Source organism: Porites lutea, chromosome 5, assembly GCF_958299795.1.
Source record: "Porites lutea chromosome 5, jaPorLute2.1, whole genome shotgun sequence".
Classification (NCBI taxonomy): domain Eukaryota; kingdom Metazoa; phylum Cnidaria; class Anthozoa; order Scleractinia; family Poritidae; genus Porites; species Porites lutea.
Window position 1 is genome coordinate 38,492,375 of NC_133205.1, and position 20,076 is coordinate 38,512,450.

At 39.4% G+C, this 20,076-nt stretch overlaps 2 protein-coding genes across 2 annotated transcripts; one reads left to right on the forward strand and one right to left on the reverse strand.

Annotated features, from left to right (window-relative positions):
- Positions 1-1,547: 1,547 nt before the first annotated feature.
- On the reverse strand, positions 1,548-5,679 carry LOC140937000 (B-cell lymphoma/leukemia 10-like). Its single transcript, XM_073386517.1, has 3 exons — positions 5,328-5,679; positions 4,383-4,562; positions 1,548-1,994 (listed from the first exon to the last, which is right to left on the reverse strand). The coding sequence occupies exons 1-3, from the start codon at positions 5,668-5,670 to the stop codon at positions 1,918-1,920; spliced, it is 600 nt and encodes a 199-aa protein (XP_073242618.1). The 5' UTR covers positions 5,671-5,679; the 3' UTR covers positions 1,548-1,917.
- Positions 5,680-5,743: 64 nt separating this feature from the next.
- Positions 5,744-18,759, forward strand: LOC140937309 (negative elongation factor E-like). The gene is made up of 13 exons (XM_073386855.1): positions 5,744-5,920; positions 6,062-6,128; positions 9,660-9,730; positions 10,874-10,945; positions 11,850-11,900; positions 12,369-12,403; positions 12,686-12,729; positions 12,914-12,954; positions 13,995-14,064; positions 14,331-14,367; positions 15,708-15,762; positions 16,806-16,914; positions 18,153-18,759. The coding sequence occupies exons 1-13, from the start codon at positions 5,852-5,854 to the stop codon at positions 18,221-18,223; spliced, it is 792 nt and encodes a 263-aa protein (XP_073242956.1). The 5' UTR covers positions 5,744-5,851; the 3' UTR covers positions 18,224-18,759.
- The last annotated feature ends 1,317 nt before the right edge of the window (positions 18,760-20,076 follow it).

A 20,076-nucleotide genomic window follows, 5' to 3' on the forward strand; every position in this document is an offset into this window, starting at 1 on the left:
ATTACACTAAATAGCTACTCTATATTTAAAAATAGCCTATTACAAAAACTATTTTTAAAACGCTGGATATTATCCCTAGGGAACTGACTGCTGGGACCTCGGAGGCGCGCTGAACTTTCTTTCGTTTTGAGGACGGAAGGGTACAGAGGATGACTGGGCATACTGGAGATGTTCTTGAATAGTGAGCGATCTACTTCTTCTAATACGTTATATATGTCAATTTGGGACGAAATATATTTGCGTCTAAAGCAGCGCTGTAGAAAATTCTGAACCGTTGTTAATTCAGGTATTGAGGAGGCGTACACAGGAAGACCGTACGTTAGTTTCGGTAAAACAATTGATCTAAAAACGGTATCTACATCTGGTTGATGGTATCCCTGTTTACGTAAACATCTTATCACTTAAAGGCACTTATTGGTCTCCTGCAGCTTAACCTTGAAATGCTCATTAAATGTGTGATTACTTTGTAAAGTAACCCCTAAAACTTTTCAACAAGAAACTTGCGTTATATTGTTCACAGGGTCTATATCATGAGTAACCTTCTTGCAAAGTATCAGTTCATTGCATTTTTTGAGATTACATGCCATGGCATTATCTTAAGTCCAACTGAAAAACTGATTAACAACCTCTTGAGAAAGATCTGTTTCATTTTTTACATACTTTGACTAGCAAGGTGTTGTCGTCAGCATATTTAACTATGCTGGTAAGGTCATTATCCCTAATGGCCAAACAAATTAATGCTACAATCGATAAAAGTCTCAATGAATATCTTGATCTAATTGGATCGTGGATCTATAATAACAGCCTTTTCTTAAACGCGGTTAAGACTGAAGCTATGTTGTTCGGGACTCACGCTAGGCTTTCTGATGCAGATTTTGGTATAACGTTTAAGGGCCAACTCATTAAGCGTGTGTTTGAATTCAGATACTTCGGAGTTGCATTTGATAAACATACTTCTTGGAATTCTCATGTTAAGTATTTATTATCCCGAGCTCGTAAACGACTGGGAATGATAGGACGCATTAGGGGGAATCTTACTTCAGAATGTGCTAATTCCATATACACAGCTTATATTCGTCCTATCATGGATTATTGTGACACTACTGATGTGGAACTGCTGCGGAGTTGGCAACAGTTCGTCACTAGAGAGGCTTCAAAGACGTGCCGCTAAAATTGTTTCCAAATGAGCAACAGTTACAGAGCTTTGGATTATCTTGAGTGGCCATCTCTGGTAAATAGACAAGAGTCAGCCATGTTAATGAACTCGTCAAAAGATGCATGAAAGAACACTGCCCGCAATTTTTTAAAAACCATTTTACTTTTAACAGGGGTTCGAGGCAAATGAACATGTTGCACTTGCCAAGGGTTAGAATTGACTTAGGTAAAAACTCTTTTTATTACAATGGTTCTATAATTTTTAATAGGCTAAATTTTTAATGTTTTAAGATTTTATTCATGTTTACTGTAAATGTACGTAGTCCATATTTTAAGATTAACTTTTAGTATAATAAAAAGAGTATTTTAGTATAATTGTATAGTTCTAGTTTATTAGTTTTACATGTATCATTTTAATTTTTATCAGGGTCCCAATTGATAGCAGTGCTTAAGGCGTCTGAATAGGCTACCCTGATATGAATAAATAAAGGTCTCTCTCTCTCTACCTTGGGTCATTGTTCAGGACTGGACGGGTGGCAGTCGATGGTTTCTGCAACCGTATGTCTTTGTACCTATGAAACCAATTGCAACCTGTTATGTGATGAACCACAAATTCCACAAAATGACGGTCTCGCAACTCTTGGTGTGTTCAATAAATTTTGGGCAACTTCAAGAAACGGTTAAAATTCAGCCACTGGTTGCAAAATGTCCGCCTTAAGTCACCTGGTACAGAAGTCAGAAATGCATGGGTTTCAAGGTCCTTTACTCAGAATAAGGCGGTGGTGATTCAGAGCTGTATGACGGTGGAGGGATATTTGCTCCTTGGCTGGTCTGATGAGCTGAAACAGAAATTAACGAAACAGCCTGTGATACTTGATTTCGGTGTGAAACCCAGAAACCCGTAGTCTACTACACAACCGTTTTTAGTGTCGTCACACAACGCTCCTCCCCACTAATTAATTACTGGGGAGGAGCGTTGCGTGACGACACTAAAGTTGGCTGTGTAGCAGACTAAGACACCTGGCGTACTTTCCATTTACGTGGGGAATTAAATGGTTCACGCGTTTTTATTTGGGGAACTTAAGACGGAAATAATTGGATGTCGTTTGAGGCGATGCACGTTCTCTGCTCTATTTTGTCTCTTTGACACGCATGGCGTCACAGAATATACAGGAGAACCACCTTAATCTTACTACAGTCAAACTAGTCTTTACGGACACCCACTTTAATAATACGGACAACTCAATAACGACAATATTGAGTTGGAGAAAGAAAGCCCTTACACTTTCTCTCAATTTGGACGCCTTGTTAGTATAGGTAGTAGCATGATTTGTAGTGATATTTGGCATAAATACCACGAGTGATATTTCAAAATTGTTGTACGTAATTTGAGACAATTTTGAAATATCACAAGTGGTATTTATACCAAATATCACGTACAAATAATGCTATTATTTGTTTATACTACTACCCGCAAAAGGTTTGTAATTCTCACATGTAGGTATTTCAAATTAAGCTGAAATACTACTGCTCTAAGCCAATCAAATTGCAGAAATTTCTCATGTACTAGTATAAAAATGGAGAGTCTTTCTATGGTCCATTAATAAATAAAGTAAATATGTGTCCAGATAAACGAAGTTTGACTGTAATTTTCACACAAACTTAGTTTTATAAAAATTCGAGGTAGACCACACCTATAGGAAGGGGCTCTGTGATTAGCTACTGCTTAAATGCTTGGTTATCAATTATGTGTAAATGCATACATTGAAGAATGTAAAGTGGTATACAGGACAAAACAGTAAATCTTGTTCTGGGTAGTTAATAAAAGGCAGAAAACTGATCCTTTGAGCAATAATATGAGTAAACATATGTCCTATATTTTGGGTTGCAGTTGTCAGGGCTGTGGGGGTTGTCAGGGCTGGGGGGGTTGTCAGGGCTGTGGGGCTTGTCAGGGGGCTGTGGTGGGTCGTGGGGGTTGTGAGGGTTGTAGGGGTCGTGGGGGTTGTCAGGGTTGAGGGGGCTGTGGTGGGTTGTGGGGGCTGTGGGGGTTGTCAGGGCTGTGGGGGTTGTCAGGGGGCTGTGGTGGGTCGTGGGGGTTGTGAGGGTTGAGGGGGCTGTGGTGGGTCGTGGGGGCTGTGGGGTTGTCAGGGCTGTGGGGGTTGTCAGGGCTGGAGGGGTTGTCAGGGGGCTGTGGTGGGTCGTGGGGGTTGTGGGGTGTGTTATTACAAGAAACAATTAAGCACATTGTAAAAAAGCAGAAAATGAAATACTACAGACAATGATTCTTTAGGGGCGCTGTCTCCATTGTAGCTCTCAATTTTTGCGGGAGACAAATAGAATGTCTGAAAGGCAGAAGCAGAATCCGAGCAAAGGTCAGCATGTTTGCAGGATGAGTTTGCTGCACGTCGATGCACTGCTGTTGCAAGCAAAACACGCTGTCTCTTTCCTTTCAGACAAAACAACAATCGTCCTTTGTGCTCATCTTACAAGAAAAGTGAGATGAACCTACAAAAAAAACAGCCCTTGGAAGGTTCCACTTTGGTTTCTTGGGGGCCGACTCATTTGTTCCTCCAAGAAGATAACCACATTTCTCACAATTTGGAAGCTTCCTTCGATCAAAGTAAGAATGTCCACACTGCGGACATTCACCAAAACCTCATTTCGTGCTCTTGGATGAAAGCACGTTGACGCACGTGGCTTACACACAAAGACAGATAGAATAGCAGTGACAAATGAAATGAAATGGACAACGAGAAAATATAAAACAGAGACGAGGACTATCTTCGGCACGAGTGCAATGGAACAAATAAGATAACGAACAGACAACGAACAAAAAAACGTTACCAACACTTTTGGCCAAAGAAGTGAAACAAATAGAAACACCAAATGACAGTCAAGAAGACGGCAGTTGCAAAGTGAAATTGATTGGACAAGGAGAATGAATACAAGAATAGTAATAGAAAACACTAGCTAACCTCTTGGCACAAGAGACAATGAACAAGTGCAGAGAGAATAACCCTGGATAAGCAAAATGAGAAAGATGAAGACAATCGAGCTTGTCGAAATGAGCGGAATGAGTGGCTGGTTTATGTTACAACCTCATGGTGAAATACGGTAAAAGCCAATCGGATGGCTTACAAGCCAAGCAACCCTATCAAACAAACCAGCCAATCACATAGCACATTACTAAAAGTGCGTGTCAACTGAAAAATTCAAAGGCAAACTACCTTGAGCTGGATTATTGTCAATCTCATCAGGTGGCACTGGTGCACCAGGGTCCCCGGGTCCTGGCAAATTATTCAGATCCACTTCATCTGTGCCAGGTATGCCAGTTACCACAAGAAGCTTTGGGTCCTCCGAAGGATTAGAAATGCTGTTAAAGTTGGAAGGAGGTGAATCTTTGGGAACTGTAGAATGGAAATTGATTTTTATTATTAAATTGCATGAAAAAATAGAAAAAAATACCTTGTATGAGTCCTAGCAAGTTTCTGTAATTAAAAGCAAAACACTGTAACTAATAACCAGGGCCTGGTATTTTGAAAGATGGTTATGATCAGTAGTCCAAATATCTTGACCCTCGGAAATGCTGACACAGCAGCCTGGGAGCAAGTACCCAGTGGCAGATGAACATCCCTGGGCCCAACTTGCTAATTAAGTGTGTCCCAATCTAAGTGGACTAACAGATATGGATCCCCTCTGTCAGATTTCGAACTTCATTTTAAAATAGCTTTCCCTAATGATGATTGCAGCAACTTAAGTTGGGAAAAGGGGCGGGGGGGGGGGGGGGTGGTTGGAGAGCAATCTCCCATTAACCTGATGTGCAGAGAAAAATATTTGACTGGAAAAAAATTTATATTTCAGTTTATGACCCCATCACTCATGATCTAGAACAAGGAGTAAACCAATCACAATGACTAAAAACTTTTGCCTCACGCAATCTTATTTTCAAAAAGCGACAGACTCATAAGTGAATTCGCAAGAAAATATGAAGCATTATAATTCTTGTGACTTCTATTTAGCTTACGACTCCGCTTACAATTTCAATTCTTGATATTAACTAGGTTATAAGCCATCTGACAACTCGGATTACTACTTCGGCTCACGACAGCTGCTTCAGCTGAAGCAAGGCTGTTGTTGTGCTGTGTTGTATTTAGGTATTGTTTACGGCTTACTTTGTTCTTGTTTCCTTCTCTCAAATTCAATGAGGATTTTTTCCAGGACATGTGCTTGACCGGTGCAATTCTCTCTGATAGCATGACAAAACTGATCAAAAGCTGTAGATCCTCTTTCAATAACAAAATCCAACAACATGCTGTTGCTCCTTCTTGTTGTTGTTTGTGCGTTAATAAGCTCTTGGTCATCCAAATCAAACACACGTTTTGACCTCAGGTAAGTGATTATTTTGTCCGTTCTTAGCTTTGGTACAAGCCAGTCTCTTAGATCTTCCAAAACCTCGCATTTAATCCGCTCGTAAAGTTCGTATTCTAGAGCGGAAGTTGGGAAGTTCGCCGCCATGTTGAAATGAAAGAGTATCGAATCGCGCAATGCCGGAAGTTTAAAAAGTTTTCCTGTAGTGGTAGTCTGCTGGCTTTTATCAGTGCAGTCACAAGAGTTTTCAAGATGGCGGCTTTATAGCCAGTTAACCGAAGTACTTGCCTTATCACCTTGTAGCAAGGACGAGGACGAAAACAGCGCCATGGGCCTTCCAAATCTCACTCCAGAGGAAGAGTATCTTCTTAAAAAGTTCGCCCTGCTAAAGAAAAAGGTACCTTTCTCTTCATATTTCGCTTTCATTTTGTTGCATGCGAAGATTACTTTCAAGTTCCTGTTTACATGGACGTGCTGCTATGAAAGGAGTTGTAAGGCAATTGTGGTTTGTTTGTGGCATTTTGATTTTTTATCGCAGAAGAAAGAACTACAGAAGGCTAAAGATAAGAAAGAAACTACAGTAACTAAACCAGGCACGAAAAGAGGTAAAATGTGAAATGAATGGTGATAAGTTGTACTATGCATTTGAGCTGATTTTTTGTCCTGATTATTTCGATAATTATATTTGCTACGTCAATACCAGACATAATTATGAAATTAGAGCGTCGACTAATATGGAACTATCCGTCCCTTTTTTAATACTAAGTCTGGTCAATGTACTTTTCTTGCAACTAGCCCTCAGACTTTGGAATGATCTAGCTGGAAACATTAGGGGTCTAAGTACCGCGGTCAATTCAAAAATGAACTAGACTCGCCAAAAGGCGAATTCACTGGGCTGCTTCTGCTAACACTAGACAGAAATATTGTATTGTATGAAAACGAAAAGTTTACAAAAACAGACAGCAACTGTCCATTGATCTTGATCCATGGCGATGTTGTTAAAACCAGGGTAAGGGTAACGCCAAGGGTAAGGGTGGGGGTGAGGGTAAGGGTAACACCAAGGGTAAGGGTGGGGGTAAGGGTAAGGGTAGGGGTGAGAATTGTTGTGGGAATTCCAATTTAGATTTTCATCCAAAATTTCTCCCCCCCCAAAATTGTCTTCTTTATACTTTATATTTCTTTGAATTTTACAATTCGTATGTCTTGGACTTGGCGCAGTTTGAAGACCATACATTTGCCTTTTTTAAGGGAAAGTGTTAGATGTACAGTTTGCTCGTCTCCAATTGTAACATATCTGAAAGATTGTCGGCCTATTTTTTGTAACATGAGGGATTGTGGACGTTCTATGATTGCATGAAAAGGTGGTTTGCTTTTTAACCCTTTTGCGGATCACCTCGCCAACCCAGGGTCCCACATCCCCATATAAATAGTGCCTTAGTGTACAGACAACGATTGAAGACTATTAATCCATGTCTTTATTCAAGCCTTTCAAGAGCAAAAAATTAATTTGCGGTCACGTTGTTGGAAATACTTAACTGCAGAAATGCAAAAGCTAGCCAAACCTTGAAATTAGATCACCTCTGGACCAGCCTTTCATTTTAAAGAGCACCGTTTTCCAATTAATATGCCAGATGATGCTTAATGACAGGGAATTAATGACAATATGCCTTCTTAACAGTCGCCCTTACCTTACCCTCACCCCCACCCTCACCCCCACCCTTACCCTTGGTGTTACCCTTACCCTCGTTTTAGCAACGCCGCATCCATGGGCCTCATTGATTACTCTGAGATGATCTTAATTCACAGTCAATATATACAGTCTGCATGAAAACTGTTTTCATGTTAAACGCATTATTTTTTCCACAAGATAAAAGATATTCAGCTTCAAGATTTTTCTCTTGGTATTTTTTCTCGAACTTAAAAGAATATAATCCTTTGTATTTTGTGACTGAAGTGGCTTTCATCTGCACGTACTTTAAACAATGTAAATAGATGAAACAACCAATAACATATTTTTTACCGTGATACTAATATGAGTTAAAAATTTGCTCGAGTTCACCTTTTGTCTCACCCATGACTAACTTCTCTTTACGGCAGAAAATTATGATTGCTTTATAACTACTAAAAAGTTTTTGTGCCAGCTAATATTCACAGTCGTTGGATAATAAACAGTGTTAACAAAACGCACTCTGTGCCCTTGTTCACTTCTGATCACATGTGCACGAACTCTCTCTTCTCAAGCAATTCATCTCAGTGCACAATAATTGACCCTTATATTAATAATATTAAAACCCTATGGTTCATTCATAGTAAGACTGTTTTTGCCCCTCTCATTTACTGTAATCGTTCGTATTTTGTACTTTTTAATATTTTTATATTTGTATCTGGACCACAATGAAAACTAATGGAATTTCCATTAATTGTGTTATCCATTAAAATCCTTAGTAGTAGTAGTGGTAGTAGTAGTAGTAGTAGTAGTAGTAGTAGTAGTAGTAGTAGTAGTAGTAGTAGCAGTAGTAGCAGTAGTAGCAGTAGTAGCAGTAGTAGCAGTAGTAGCAGTAGTAGCAGTAGTAGCAGTAGTAGCAGTAGTAGCAGTAGTAGCAGTAGTAGCAGTAGTAGCAGTAGTAGCAGTAGTAGCAGTAGTAGCAGCAGTAGCAGTAATAGTAGCAGTAGCAGCAGCAGCAGCAGCAGCAGCAGTAGCAGTAGCAGTAGCAGTAGCAGTAGCAGTAGCAGTTACCAGTAGCAGTAGCAGTTACCAGTAGCAGCAGCAGAAGCATCAGAAGCAGCAGCAGTAGCAGTAGCAGTAGTAGCAGCAGTAGCAGTAATAGTAGCAGTAGCAGCAGCAGCAGCAGCAGCAGCAGTAGCAGTAGCAGTAGCAGTAGCAGTAGCAGTAGCAGTTACCAGTAGCAGTAGCAGTTACCAGTAGCAGCAGCAGAAGCATCAGAAGCAGCAGCAGTAGCAGTAACAGTAGTAGTAGTAGTGGTGCAACATGATTTACATAATGAAGCATTTTTGCAGTTAGGTTTGTATCATAAAAAGGTCTGAACCCCAACCTCATTTCCACCTGAAACTGTAAAATGGGCTATTAGATGATCTGTTGATCAATGGGAACAATAAACAATAATCTTGCATCTAACTCTCCTTTTTTTTTATTTTTAATAATAACCTTTATTTATTACCTTTGGCGATAAGAATTACGGTAATATTACAATAAAAATTCAAAACACTGCATATTATATATACATATCAAATTAAGTTAAGTTTAGCACCTCTAGGAATAAACGATTGTTTGTGCCTAACAGTGCATGATACAGGTAATCTGAGGTGCGCTGGGTTAGTCTTACAAGATCTTAGATTATGGCCATGATCCACTGGCTTTTCTAAAAAACGTTTACAAGGATGTGCTTCTGATTCTAGGATACGTTTAAATTCTTTCCTTGTCAAATTCTGACGCCTAGTTACAAGTGACTCAACAGTATCCCTAGGGAGACCGTTGACATTTAGACATCTATTCTGCACTCTCTGTAGATCTTCTTCGAGGTAAATGGGCAGCCCTCCCCAGACAGGCGAGGCATATTCTAAAACAGGTCTAATCTTAGTGATGTAAGTTGTAAGACCAATGTCCCTGGGGAGATGGGCTGTTCTACAGACCCTAAGATAGTGGATCCGTTTACACGCTTTGCTGACAATACTTGAGACATGTGTATTCCACTTGAGATCATTCTGTACATATACACCCAGTAGTTTAAACTCTGAGACTCTCTCCAGTTCAGTAGGCCCGATATTAATAGGAGCAGGAATTGGACAGGACCTCTTGAAGGTGATCCACATATCTTTGGTCTTTTTAGCATTCAGCTCCATTTTATTCTGCCCAGCCCATCTTTCCATCTTTTCCCCATCTTTTCTCGAGGAAAACAAGCAAAAAATGTTGATGTATTTTACAGTTGACCAGAAGAAAATGATACTGATTTTAATGGCAGCCTTTTCTTGGGCATGGTGTAGTGGCTTGCATCCAATCAATTAGATTATGATTCATTCCAGAGGTGTCCCAAACTCACATGATGAGAGTGGATGTGAGTTTTTAAGTTAATAAATTAAATTATCTATCCTCCTATTCCTTACTTTTTATGCTTCAGATGCACCTGTTGATGTTTCCCATGCACCTGAAGATGCCAAAGAGATAGCCAAGAAGCTCATTGCCTCGGGGGTAAATTAAGCCTGCACTAGTATGACTATGGAAAGCACCTGAAGCGGGGGACTCCCATATAAAAATGACAGGGAGGCTCATAGTCTCGCTTTAATTTTAGGGGTGTAAATTGCAGATTTTGGTCTCTCCTAGGGTGTTTAGGACAGAAACTAACTATTTTTGCGCATTTGGGTATTGCTTAGTGCTGTGACACTGGCCACACAGAAATCGAATGTTTAAAAAGGAACACAACATTCCCTGGCACAACACACTCTAGCTCTTATTTAGATGTCTGTTTTAGTATGGTATCCTGTAGAGGTCAATTTACCCTTGCACCACACCCACATTGGTTTCCCTTAGAAGTTTAGTTTTAATTTTCCAATGAGAATCTCTGTCACATTTGTATGGGAGTCCCTCCCCCTCTCCCGCCTTCCCGAGGGAAAAACAACGCAACTGTATCATTGATTGGCCAGTTTTTTTCTGTCAGGCATCAAGTTTGAATAGAATATTGTTCCAAAAAAATGAACCAAAATGCATTGATCGAGAAAGCCTGGGAAGACACTGTACAGGGACTAGGCAAAAGAAAACCTAATGATGTTAATAAGTATTAGAGAATAATAGGGGTGAAAGCACTAAATAAGTGAAAGGCCTGAGTGAGCCAGGGCATCAAAAAATAATTTATTGCTTTCTTTATTAACCCAGGATAAGGAGAATGATCTGTTGGACTTCTCTGTTTCCACCACATAATAATAAAGCGAAGGCTCCATGCAGAAAGTACCATACCCATACATAAAGGAAATGAGACGGCCAGGAGATGTTTTTCATGGAATTTGGAAGCCTTTTTAAAAATGCTCATAGCCACCTGCCCTTTTATGATAGCCCTGTTACTACAATGATCTAAATTACAATCCAGAAAGTTTCAAATACCGGTATATCAAGTTAGTAATATGTACAATATTAATAGGCAAAGAGAGTGAAGAAACTAGTCTGCTGTGTACAGCAGGAACTGATATCCTCTTTGTATGTACAGTACCTCTTGATTCCACACAAATTGTGTGAATCCTTATCATGATTCAAGTGCCCCTAAGTGGGCTTCATTTCAGGGTTGTTACAAATTTAAGGCCAAAACCAACAGTTATCTGAAATTGTGTTGGTTTTTTTTAGGAGGTGAAGATTAAAAAGGATCCTGTTCACAGAGAATTTAAAAGAGCAAAAGGCAGTGAAAGGAGGCCAAAGGTAGACATAATTATTATCAACTGCTGTCCTAGCATTGCCAATGTTGTCTTTGGCATTACATCTGTACTATTATCTAGAATGACCATAAACTGCCAATTGTGAGCCCTGGGCTTATATACAACTTCTCAAGGGGTTTGAGGAGGGCTTATGTACAGATAGCCTGCGAAAACATCTGTTTCTCCTTGCTCCTCGCCGCTTGGGACGTTTTGCACAGAGGAACGTCTGTGACTCAGCAACAGAAATTCCATACTGATGACGCAAATCAATGTTTACATAATAAATCTGGTAGTCATGGGGTTGCAAAATTAAATACAAGTTTGTCCAATTTTAAGTGTTTTCTGGTCGATTTTGGTAAAGTGTTGTGTTCATCTGCCAACGAGCTCCAGCAAATCTCAAATGCTTCTTCTAGAGAAGACTATGTTCCACAAAAATTGACTGTTTTGTTAGAGATTCTTCGCATTTGCATCTGACCTTTGTGGCCTTTTGTCTGTTGTCTGTCATTCGTAAACAATGGCTAAAACAATGTAACTACTCTGTCGACCAATCAGCTCTTCTGACCAGATTCCAGACAGATATTACGTCATCAGTATGGAATTTCTGTCGCTGAGTCACAGACGTTCCTCCACGCAAAACGTCCCCAGTGGCGAAGAGTGAGGAGAAACGGATGTTTTTGCAGGCTAATAAACAGAGGGGGTGCATTAACTAGCTAGTGGAGCAAATTTCTGATAGTGTAGCTCATAGATTCACAAGGGTACCATTCTACTTAACGCACCAAAATTCTAAAACTAATATTAAATATAGTAGTCTCCATCCTATCGTAAACAATTTCTTAATAACCATCATCAATTTTATTAACTATTCAACCTTGATTGTGGTTTTTTAATTAATTTGTTCTTTTCTTCAGACAGATTTCCAGCAACAACAACTACCTTCTTCCAACAGAAATGAACAGCAGGTAACACCACTGCATCTTCTTCTTTGCTGGTTATCACAGACAAACCTGACTTGAATGAAATAAATAAAATTATCGTAGAACTTCATCTTGCACTGATAGTAAGGCCAAGCATTTTGAATTGGATCCAATTTTTTATCCTGAATGGAGATCAGATTTTGATTTTCATTGTAAAACCGTTACTAGATCGTTACGTTTTTAAGTAACTCCAAATTTTGTCTTAATAAAAGTCCTTTTCAGGGGCCCTCAAGTAGATCTTTCTGAAGAAGGGTAAGTTCTGTTGTTTACTAAGCAAAAAGGGCTTTTAAGTATTACTAAACAGCAGTCTATATTGTGGGAAAAAATTGCAAACTGGGACTAATTTTCTTCTTATAAACTTGGTGAAAACACATCCCTATTAACTTGGAAACTGTTTTTGTAAGAAAATTGCTTGTAATAAACTGAACCTTGTTATTTTTCTCTAACTAATAGTCACATGCAGCAGCAATGAAGAATCTGTATGAAAGGTAACTGACAAAGAAGTGTAAATTTTATAACACTGTTTACTCATAATTACTCTGTAACAAGGATTATGCTGGGAACAACTACATTAGAGCGTGGTAATACAATTTTTAAATGTTATTTCTAAGCAGCCAACTGAGACATTTGTGGCAACCAGGCCATGTTTGATCGTGAGAATAGTTGTTTTTTGCACTCCTGGAGAGGTTACAGTGTTCTTGCTTAAAAGAGCAAACAAATAAGTGAATGCCCTATATAATTAATTCTCTTATTTTAATTTTTTTTAATAGCTTTGTGCCTGCCTCTTCCACGCAGAACAGACGATTTTCTGAAGGTATAATTATTTCATAATTATTATTAATTATAATATATACATTTATATTGATTTATAATTATATTATATTTAATTATTAATTATAATTATTAATTATTATGTCACATAATATGTGTAAGCATTTTCTTAAATATCAGAGCCAATCTCGATGAGAGAACTTCAATTTTTTAAATTGTTTTTTTAGGGCAGGGCTCCAGAAGAAGTTGGTCAGATGAACCAAGAAAGGTATGACTGCAATATTGCATTGAAATGTATTAAAACTATACTCTAAACTTACATTATTACTCTGCTCTCAAAATGCAAACTTGTAATCAAACAGTGAGGTGAGATGAACCCCCTGAAGTTTAAAGGGACTGGCACTTATTAGGTTTTCCTGTAGTTTTGCGTTCAGTTTTTCAAAGCTAGTACTCTATGTAAGTTGAAATTTCTTATTGGCTCTTTTCTTGTTACAAGAGACTTTCCTCATCGCTCTTTGGTTTTGCCCTGTTAGTAAAGACAAACACATCAAAATAAGCCCCTTATAGTAACCTGTTTGAGATGCCTGTACCCTTTGCACACGTAAATTTAGTTTCACGTTTATTTTTTTTATTTTTATTTTTTTTTAAATCATAGCTTAGAGAACTTAAAGGTGATTTAGATAAAGCGTTTTTTTGTTTTATGCAATAACTAACTATCAATTTGAGACAAGTGTGTAGAAAAATGTGGAGAAGTTGGTGGATAAAACAGTTCAAGCCTTTAAGCCCTGTTAGGATGGACTGAGAATGTGCATTTGTGTTCAATCTGTTAAATTACTTTCCTGGTAGGTGGTCTTGAAAATCAAATGTGGTCCTTGAAACAGTCCTTGAAAAGTCCTTAAAAACGGTTGCATTTTTTGTTTCAGTTTGAGACGTGTTTTTACGAAAAATAGTGAACTACGAATGCCCACAACTTCATTTGCATTCTACGCAAGAAGATTGCTATTCGTTGTTTTGCGAGAGATTAGTGACCAGGGAAGCTTTTGTTTTTCTCAACTCGGAGTTCGAGACTTGAGACTTGCGCAAGTGATACTTAACTTACAGAGGAGGTTGTTGGTCAATCTACTTCACTGCTCAAAGTAACCGCTTAAGGGTGGGACTTTATCGAGGTTACTCGCGCATATAGAGGGAAATGCCATAGATGTAGATGGTGCTAAATACACTGACCATTTGTTTCTTTACGTTTTATATAATTTTAAAGACTATTGTCTTTAATGTATAACATGTCGCTTACAAAGTTTATTCTTACAGGGTAACACAATCTTTGTTAAAGGGTATGGTTTAACGGAGAAAATTCTTCAGGAATCATTTACTAAATTTGGTGAGTTGACAGGTCACTGGCAAAGGAAGTGCTCTGTAACTTTAGTTATTAAGACATTATATGAGAGTGATTAGGAGTATATCTTACAAACAAGATCTTTGTTTGGTCGCTCAAGCACGAGCGTTGGGGTTTCACCCGTAAATTTTTAAGAAAGCGATGGACGCCAAACGCTTGCCCCTAAGCTTTGCGTGTGAGCCTAGTTCTGAACCAAAAATGTGGAATACCGTGACATAACTCCTTTAAAATGTCCTTTTTGCACATTTCAGGGAAAGTCCAGCGAGTCAACTTTGAAAAGGACAGAAGGTAATGTTAGTTTCTGCAACCTCACACAGACTAGAGTGTGGGCGTGCGTTCATCTAGTTAGTCTCGCTTGCGTAAGCAGCGAGACTCATCATCTGCAACGTATTTTTCTTCGTATTTAGGACACAAAAGGGGGTCATTGTGCCAGGCGTTCCTAGCGTGGACCGTGGAAACTAGGAATAAGAATCGTTGCGCGATCGAAGCCACGCATGCTTTTTGAAGAAAGCTTAGGAAAGATTTAATTTAAAGCTTTTCCGAAATGTGTCAGTCCACGAGTTCTATCTCTTCAAAGCGTTGATTACTTTGGAACAAGTGAAAATTACTGAGAGGTCGGAAAAAAAATAAGAATCTTAATTAGCAAAACTGCGATGGTCGGTTGTTGTAGACTTTCATTGTATGCAAATGACTCTTGTGATGAGCATGTGGTTTATTTTCGGCGATGATTGAAATGACGTGCCATGTAAATCACTTCTTTGATCTCTGGCAATGATGTAATTTCTCTGGAATCGAGGCCCTTGAATTTTCGTGTATTTATTTACATACGCGTATAGCCTACGACCGCGGACGTTTTTCCGGTCGTCGCTAACGCGCGTACTAAACCAATTCAGAAACAAATAAAAAGTATCGACGACGATAAATTCGGAGGTAAACAACCTTTAGCGAGTAGATCCTGTTTCGTGTAGAATTAATCGCCTTATTTCTCGATCTAATGTCCAAGCAAGCGAGACTGAACGCTGCTGTAAGAGCATTCTTGTTTTTCAAAATATTATATTACTCCTGAAAACACTCATAATGAGCATTAAACAAAAAGAGTCCCAAATTTTATATTATCTAGAAATGCTGAAGAACAAATAGTACCTCATCAAAGTACTGCTGTGGATGTTTCATTTGATTGGTCACACCATGAGAATTTCATCCACAGACTCAAATTATGTGGTAAAACATGAAAGAACGGTTAAAGAAGTTTCATTTGCAAGGCCACATCATAGGATATCATCCGCCGCTCTGGATGTGTGAGGGATAAGGAAAGTTCTGCAAAAGCTGATGCAGTTTGAGCGTTTCGGATCACTTATCTCTTTGTGTTTCTAGAAATAGTATTTAACATCCCTTCAAGTTAGAACGATATTTATCTTTCCTTGAAAGAAGCAAGGGTTAAATGTTATCCGGATGATTCTCACTAAACTAAACACTAAATAGTGGATATACATTTTTGTAAGGTGGCTAAAGATACGTTCAAGGGGTCAAGGAATTCGGAGAGTAGAGAAAAAGTCTTCTTAAGTTCGTTCTGCATGCCTTTAACAGTTTTACTACACAGTCAACAGCATATCCGTTTTTCTCCACAGCCAAGGATTTGTGACTTTTGAATCTTTCGACGCTGCAGAAAATGCTATCGAAGAGGTGTGCTTCTATTTTAAGAACTAATGTAGTAGACATATGCATAGTATTAGAAAAGATTAAAACAAAAAGTGCTAACTTCTATAAACCAAAGCTAAGTTGCCAAAATTGAAAGCTATTGCTAAGGTTTGGCTCTGTCCTAAACTTCAACTTTTCAACTTTCAACTTTCAACTTTATTTAAATTTGGAAATATAACAAAGGACACATTGGACTGGCCTGCAGTTAGCGAGGCTATTCGAGGCAGGCCAGGCTACATAATTTACTACAAACTAGACAAATACAAAGAAATTAGACGTTATATAAGTATATATATTTTACATTAAATAGATATATTTTACATTAAATAGATACTATTCTACTTAAATGCAAGGACAATATTAAAGTGGAATTTTAAAAATAAAATAAAATGAAAATAAAGGACAAGAAAATTACTTTTTCATTTTCACGATGATCGTACCCACATCAATATGGGAGTCTTCAGTTTCAAGGATATCGAGTAGCATTTCTTTTAATGATCTTTTAAAAGCTTTTTTCGGTCTTTCTCTAAGAATTTGAGGTATCCCATTCCAAATTTTGACCCCAACAAGCGAAAAAGCATTTCGTTTGACATTGAGTCGAGATTCTTTAGTATAAAAATGTTCAGAGGTCCTAATCACACGCCGCGCAGATAACATCGTCCTTCAAAAATATCCAATTTATCAGAACCACCCAAGATGTACACTTTAAACTTTTGGCGCGTTTCCCTGAACCTGACACCTTTTCCCCTCTTTTCCGCGAATTACAGCAGTTGCACCTTTTTTCCGCCCTCCGCACCCTTCAGTTGTCGGTTTTCCGGCTTTAATACTGTTGCCGTACGTTTTTCGAGTTTGATAAGTGGTACACTTTTCCTTCCGGCCGGGGACTGATGTGAACTTTTGCTTGGCTATTTCTGCAAGTATCCTGACTGTCTCACCCTGCGTCATTACTAAATGTTTTGTTAGAAAGATGCCTTTAAAGGGAAAATTTAAGTAAAATTTCATTGATAAGCTTTCTCTGCTCTTCTCAGATGAATGGTATGATGGTATCTGGTGTTCATATCAAGGTGGTTCTCGCCAGAAGGCAAACAAACATGGGTGACTCACATTTTCGTTCCAGACCCGGGTTGGGAAGCAGAGGTAAGTGCCGTATAGAAACGAGTACTAGAGCGGTTTTCATTTGAGTGTCGAAAAGTAATTGGTTTTGCACTTTCTACACGATGCGATTGGCTTAAAAGATTCGCGCCACCTTTTCATCCAATCAGAAGTAAAACCAAAGCCAATTGTGACGCGCTCGCATGCATTTTCCCGCGCTTTGCGTCAGCCACATGTAATTACTTCGAGTTTTGATTGGTTCAATGTATTGTCTGTGTCCTATGTGATTGGCCAGAGTAATTACTTTGGTTTTGGTTTTACGACACTCAAACGAAAACCACTCTATCAGGTAGCTTTTTTCTCCCTTATAGGTCGAAAAAAAAAGCCAGGGAATTCCTTGTAGAACGTCATTGAAATTTCTTAGTTCTTAGCTAAGTCTTCGAAAAGTCTAGCCTCGGAAAACAGCCGACATTTCGCGACGCCATCACTGGTTTTCCCGCGAAATGACGTCTGCAAGCGCAAAAACTTCATACCGATGACGTGTCATTATCCAGAGTTGGGTAGTGCTCCTGATTGGTCGTGCCGCGGCAAATATTCGCTTCAACCAATCAGAAGCACTACCCAGCTCTGGGTAGTGACGCGTCATTAGTAATGGGATTTTTTTCGATAGTGCTTCTGATTGGTTGAAGCAAATTTCCCGCAGCACGACAAATCAGAAGCTCTACCCAGATCTGGATAGTGATGCGTCATCAGTATGAAATTTCTACGCTCATTTCTCAGACGTCATTTCCCGGGAGGCACCTCGAAATGTCTGCTGTTTTCTCAGGCTATGAAAAGTCGAGGAAATTTTGCCTAGTCCCTAGACCTCATTATTCGGCGCGGACAAAGCGTTTCGGGTCACATGGTCCAAGCGTAAATACGTCACCGAAGTGAACTGACCGAGAGAGACTGGAGAGACGCTGTACTGGGACTAGGCAAGAGGAAATTTATTTTGAGGCAGCCTCAGGGTTTCTTGAGGATCATAAACTCAAGACATTTTTATCCAGAAAGAATAGTCTACACTCGATTGATTTTTTTCCTAAAGGTAACACAACGAAAATGGAAATAAAGGAAATATTGTTATTTCGTGCAAAAAAAGTTACGTGATTGTGAAGCTATGAAAGGTCTTTGATAATTGCTTGAGGAACAGTCAATTGTTTTTAGTTCCAGTGAATGGCAACCTTGTCTTTTTGTCCGCCTTGTGCCTTACTATTAATTAATTGCAAATCTTTTCCATTTTGCAGATTCAAGAGGGCATAGCTCTGGTCTTCAGTCGCGAGAAGGAAGGGAAATTATTTCATATGATGATATATGAACAAATTCCTGAACTTGAAGGGCCTTGGCCAGGAGAGATTTTCTAATCCTGTGGAAAGTTAAACAAGAGTAGAACTTTTTCCGTGTAATTAAAGCTCACAGATCATTGTTGGTATTGCTAATACAAGCTGTTTCCAACTCAGCGGCGAAAATGTACTGAGTGCGAGCTGTGTACGGAAGGTCCTTTTGATTTATAAATTCGATCACCGTCGATTACTCCGCTTTCTTTTGCCCCACACGAGCGAAAAATGGAATACAGTCGACTCTATTTTAACGGACTCCTTCATGACACAGTCACCTGGCACCAGTTGTTCAACAGCTGGGTAGCGTTTTCCACAGAGTAAACCACTGACGATCTTTAGATTTGATTACGATTAGGAGATCGAGTACAAGGCTAAGAATGCCAAGCCAGTTCTGTTCCCAGAACTTACTCCTGTTGCTCAGAGCAGATATAGAAACTGATATGATGAGAGACTTACAAGATGAGACCCTCACTGTCATGAGACAAGTGTTAATGGTTAAGCCCGAACACGTAAATTGAGTCTTTTACTGGTAATCACCTTCCTTGTAGGCATCTGTGTTTGTCTTGAGATAACAGGGAGCTTAAGCAACAACGACGGCGATAGCTACAAAAACGTCACTGAAAAAGTGAAAGTGATTTCGCGCTGCCGTCAAACTTTATCGCGCTTATTCCAATTTGGTTTAGTTCGTCAGATGTTGGCATATTTGCGGAGGGGGGGCTGAATTCTAAAACACTTTACAGAACAGGGGCGGATCTAGGGGGAGGGTGCAGGGGGTGCGCACCCCCCCCCCCCTCCCTGAGATGACCTGCGGTTTTCTAAAACAACTGGTATTCTGCAAAAAAAAAACTATGTGGTTTATTGGTGTTGAAGTAGAGCAAGAGACGAGTGCACCCCCTCCTAAAAAAAATCCTGGATCCGCCCCTGCAGAAGTTAAGGAAAAGGAAAAGGAAGTCGTTGTCTTGTGTTCCACAAAACGTGAAATTAGGAATTTTTCACGTCGTAGTCTTGCAACGCTGGCAAAGAAATGTACAAAAGAGCGGGATGCACGCGCAAGTTGTTGTTTTGCTTTATATCTTATTGCTTTTTGCCGTTCTCGTTGCTGTCGCTGTCGTCGTTGCTTTAGCTCCCTAACGCTATCACCTAGACTGGTCAAAGTCACTTCTGTTGGTAGCAGCGTTTGGAGTGACTCAGCCGGATGATTCTTGCGTGACAGGACTGTGGATTAAGGTGATGTTATACGGAACGATTCCACGAGTTTTAGCGCAACACAGCGTTGCAGTGTTGGAACAGTGTGGTAACTGTTATATATACGCAACAATGTAGCAACGTTGTGTTGCGCTAAAAATCGTCGTTGCGAATCGTCTCGTCTAACACCACCTTTAAAAACTTTTGAGTCTGCTGCCTACTCAATCTGGTTCTCATAGTCCAATTCTAAGGTCTTATTGGATAACGCAATTGATTTTCCCAAAACTTATCCACTGGACAATAATTTATCCAGTGGATATTCCTATCCACCTTTTGAACAACTGGGTCCTGAAGGTGTTTCTTGTATTTCTCCAGACATTTTCTTTGCCTCTCTTAGAGGCGGACACCTCTCCAAGACGAAATCCTACGCGGTTTTAACAGTGCCTTGGAGAGAGAAGGGAGATTAGGGAGCTTAAGCAGCGACGTTTTTGAACGACGCACGTCAACCGGAAGTGAGCCTTTTCCTCTTTTAATAAGCCTTGAGGCCACCTTATTTATATTGCCAAGTGTCTTCATTCTTACAGAGACGATCTGCCCAAAAATTTGTTCAAAATCACGGCTCAAGAGTGCAAAACGTCCATTTCCG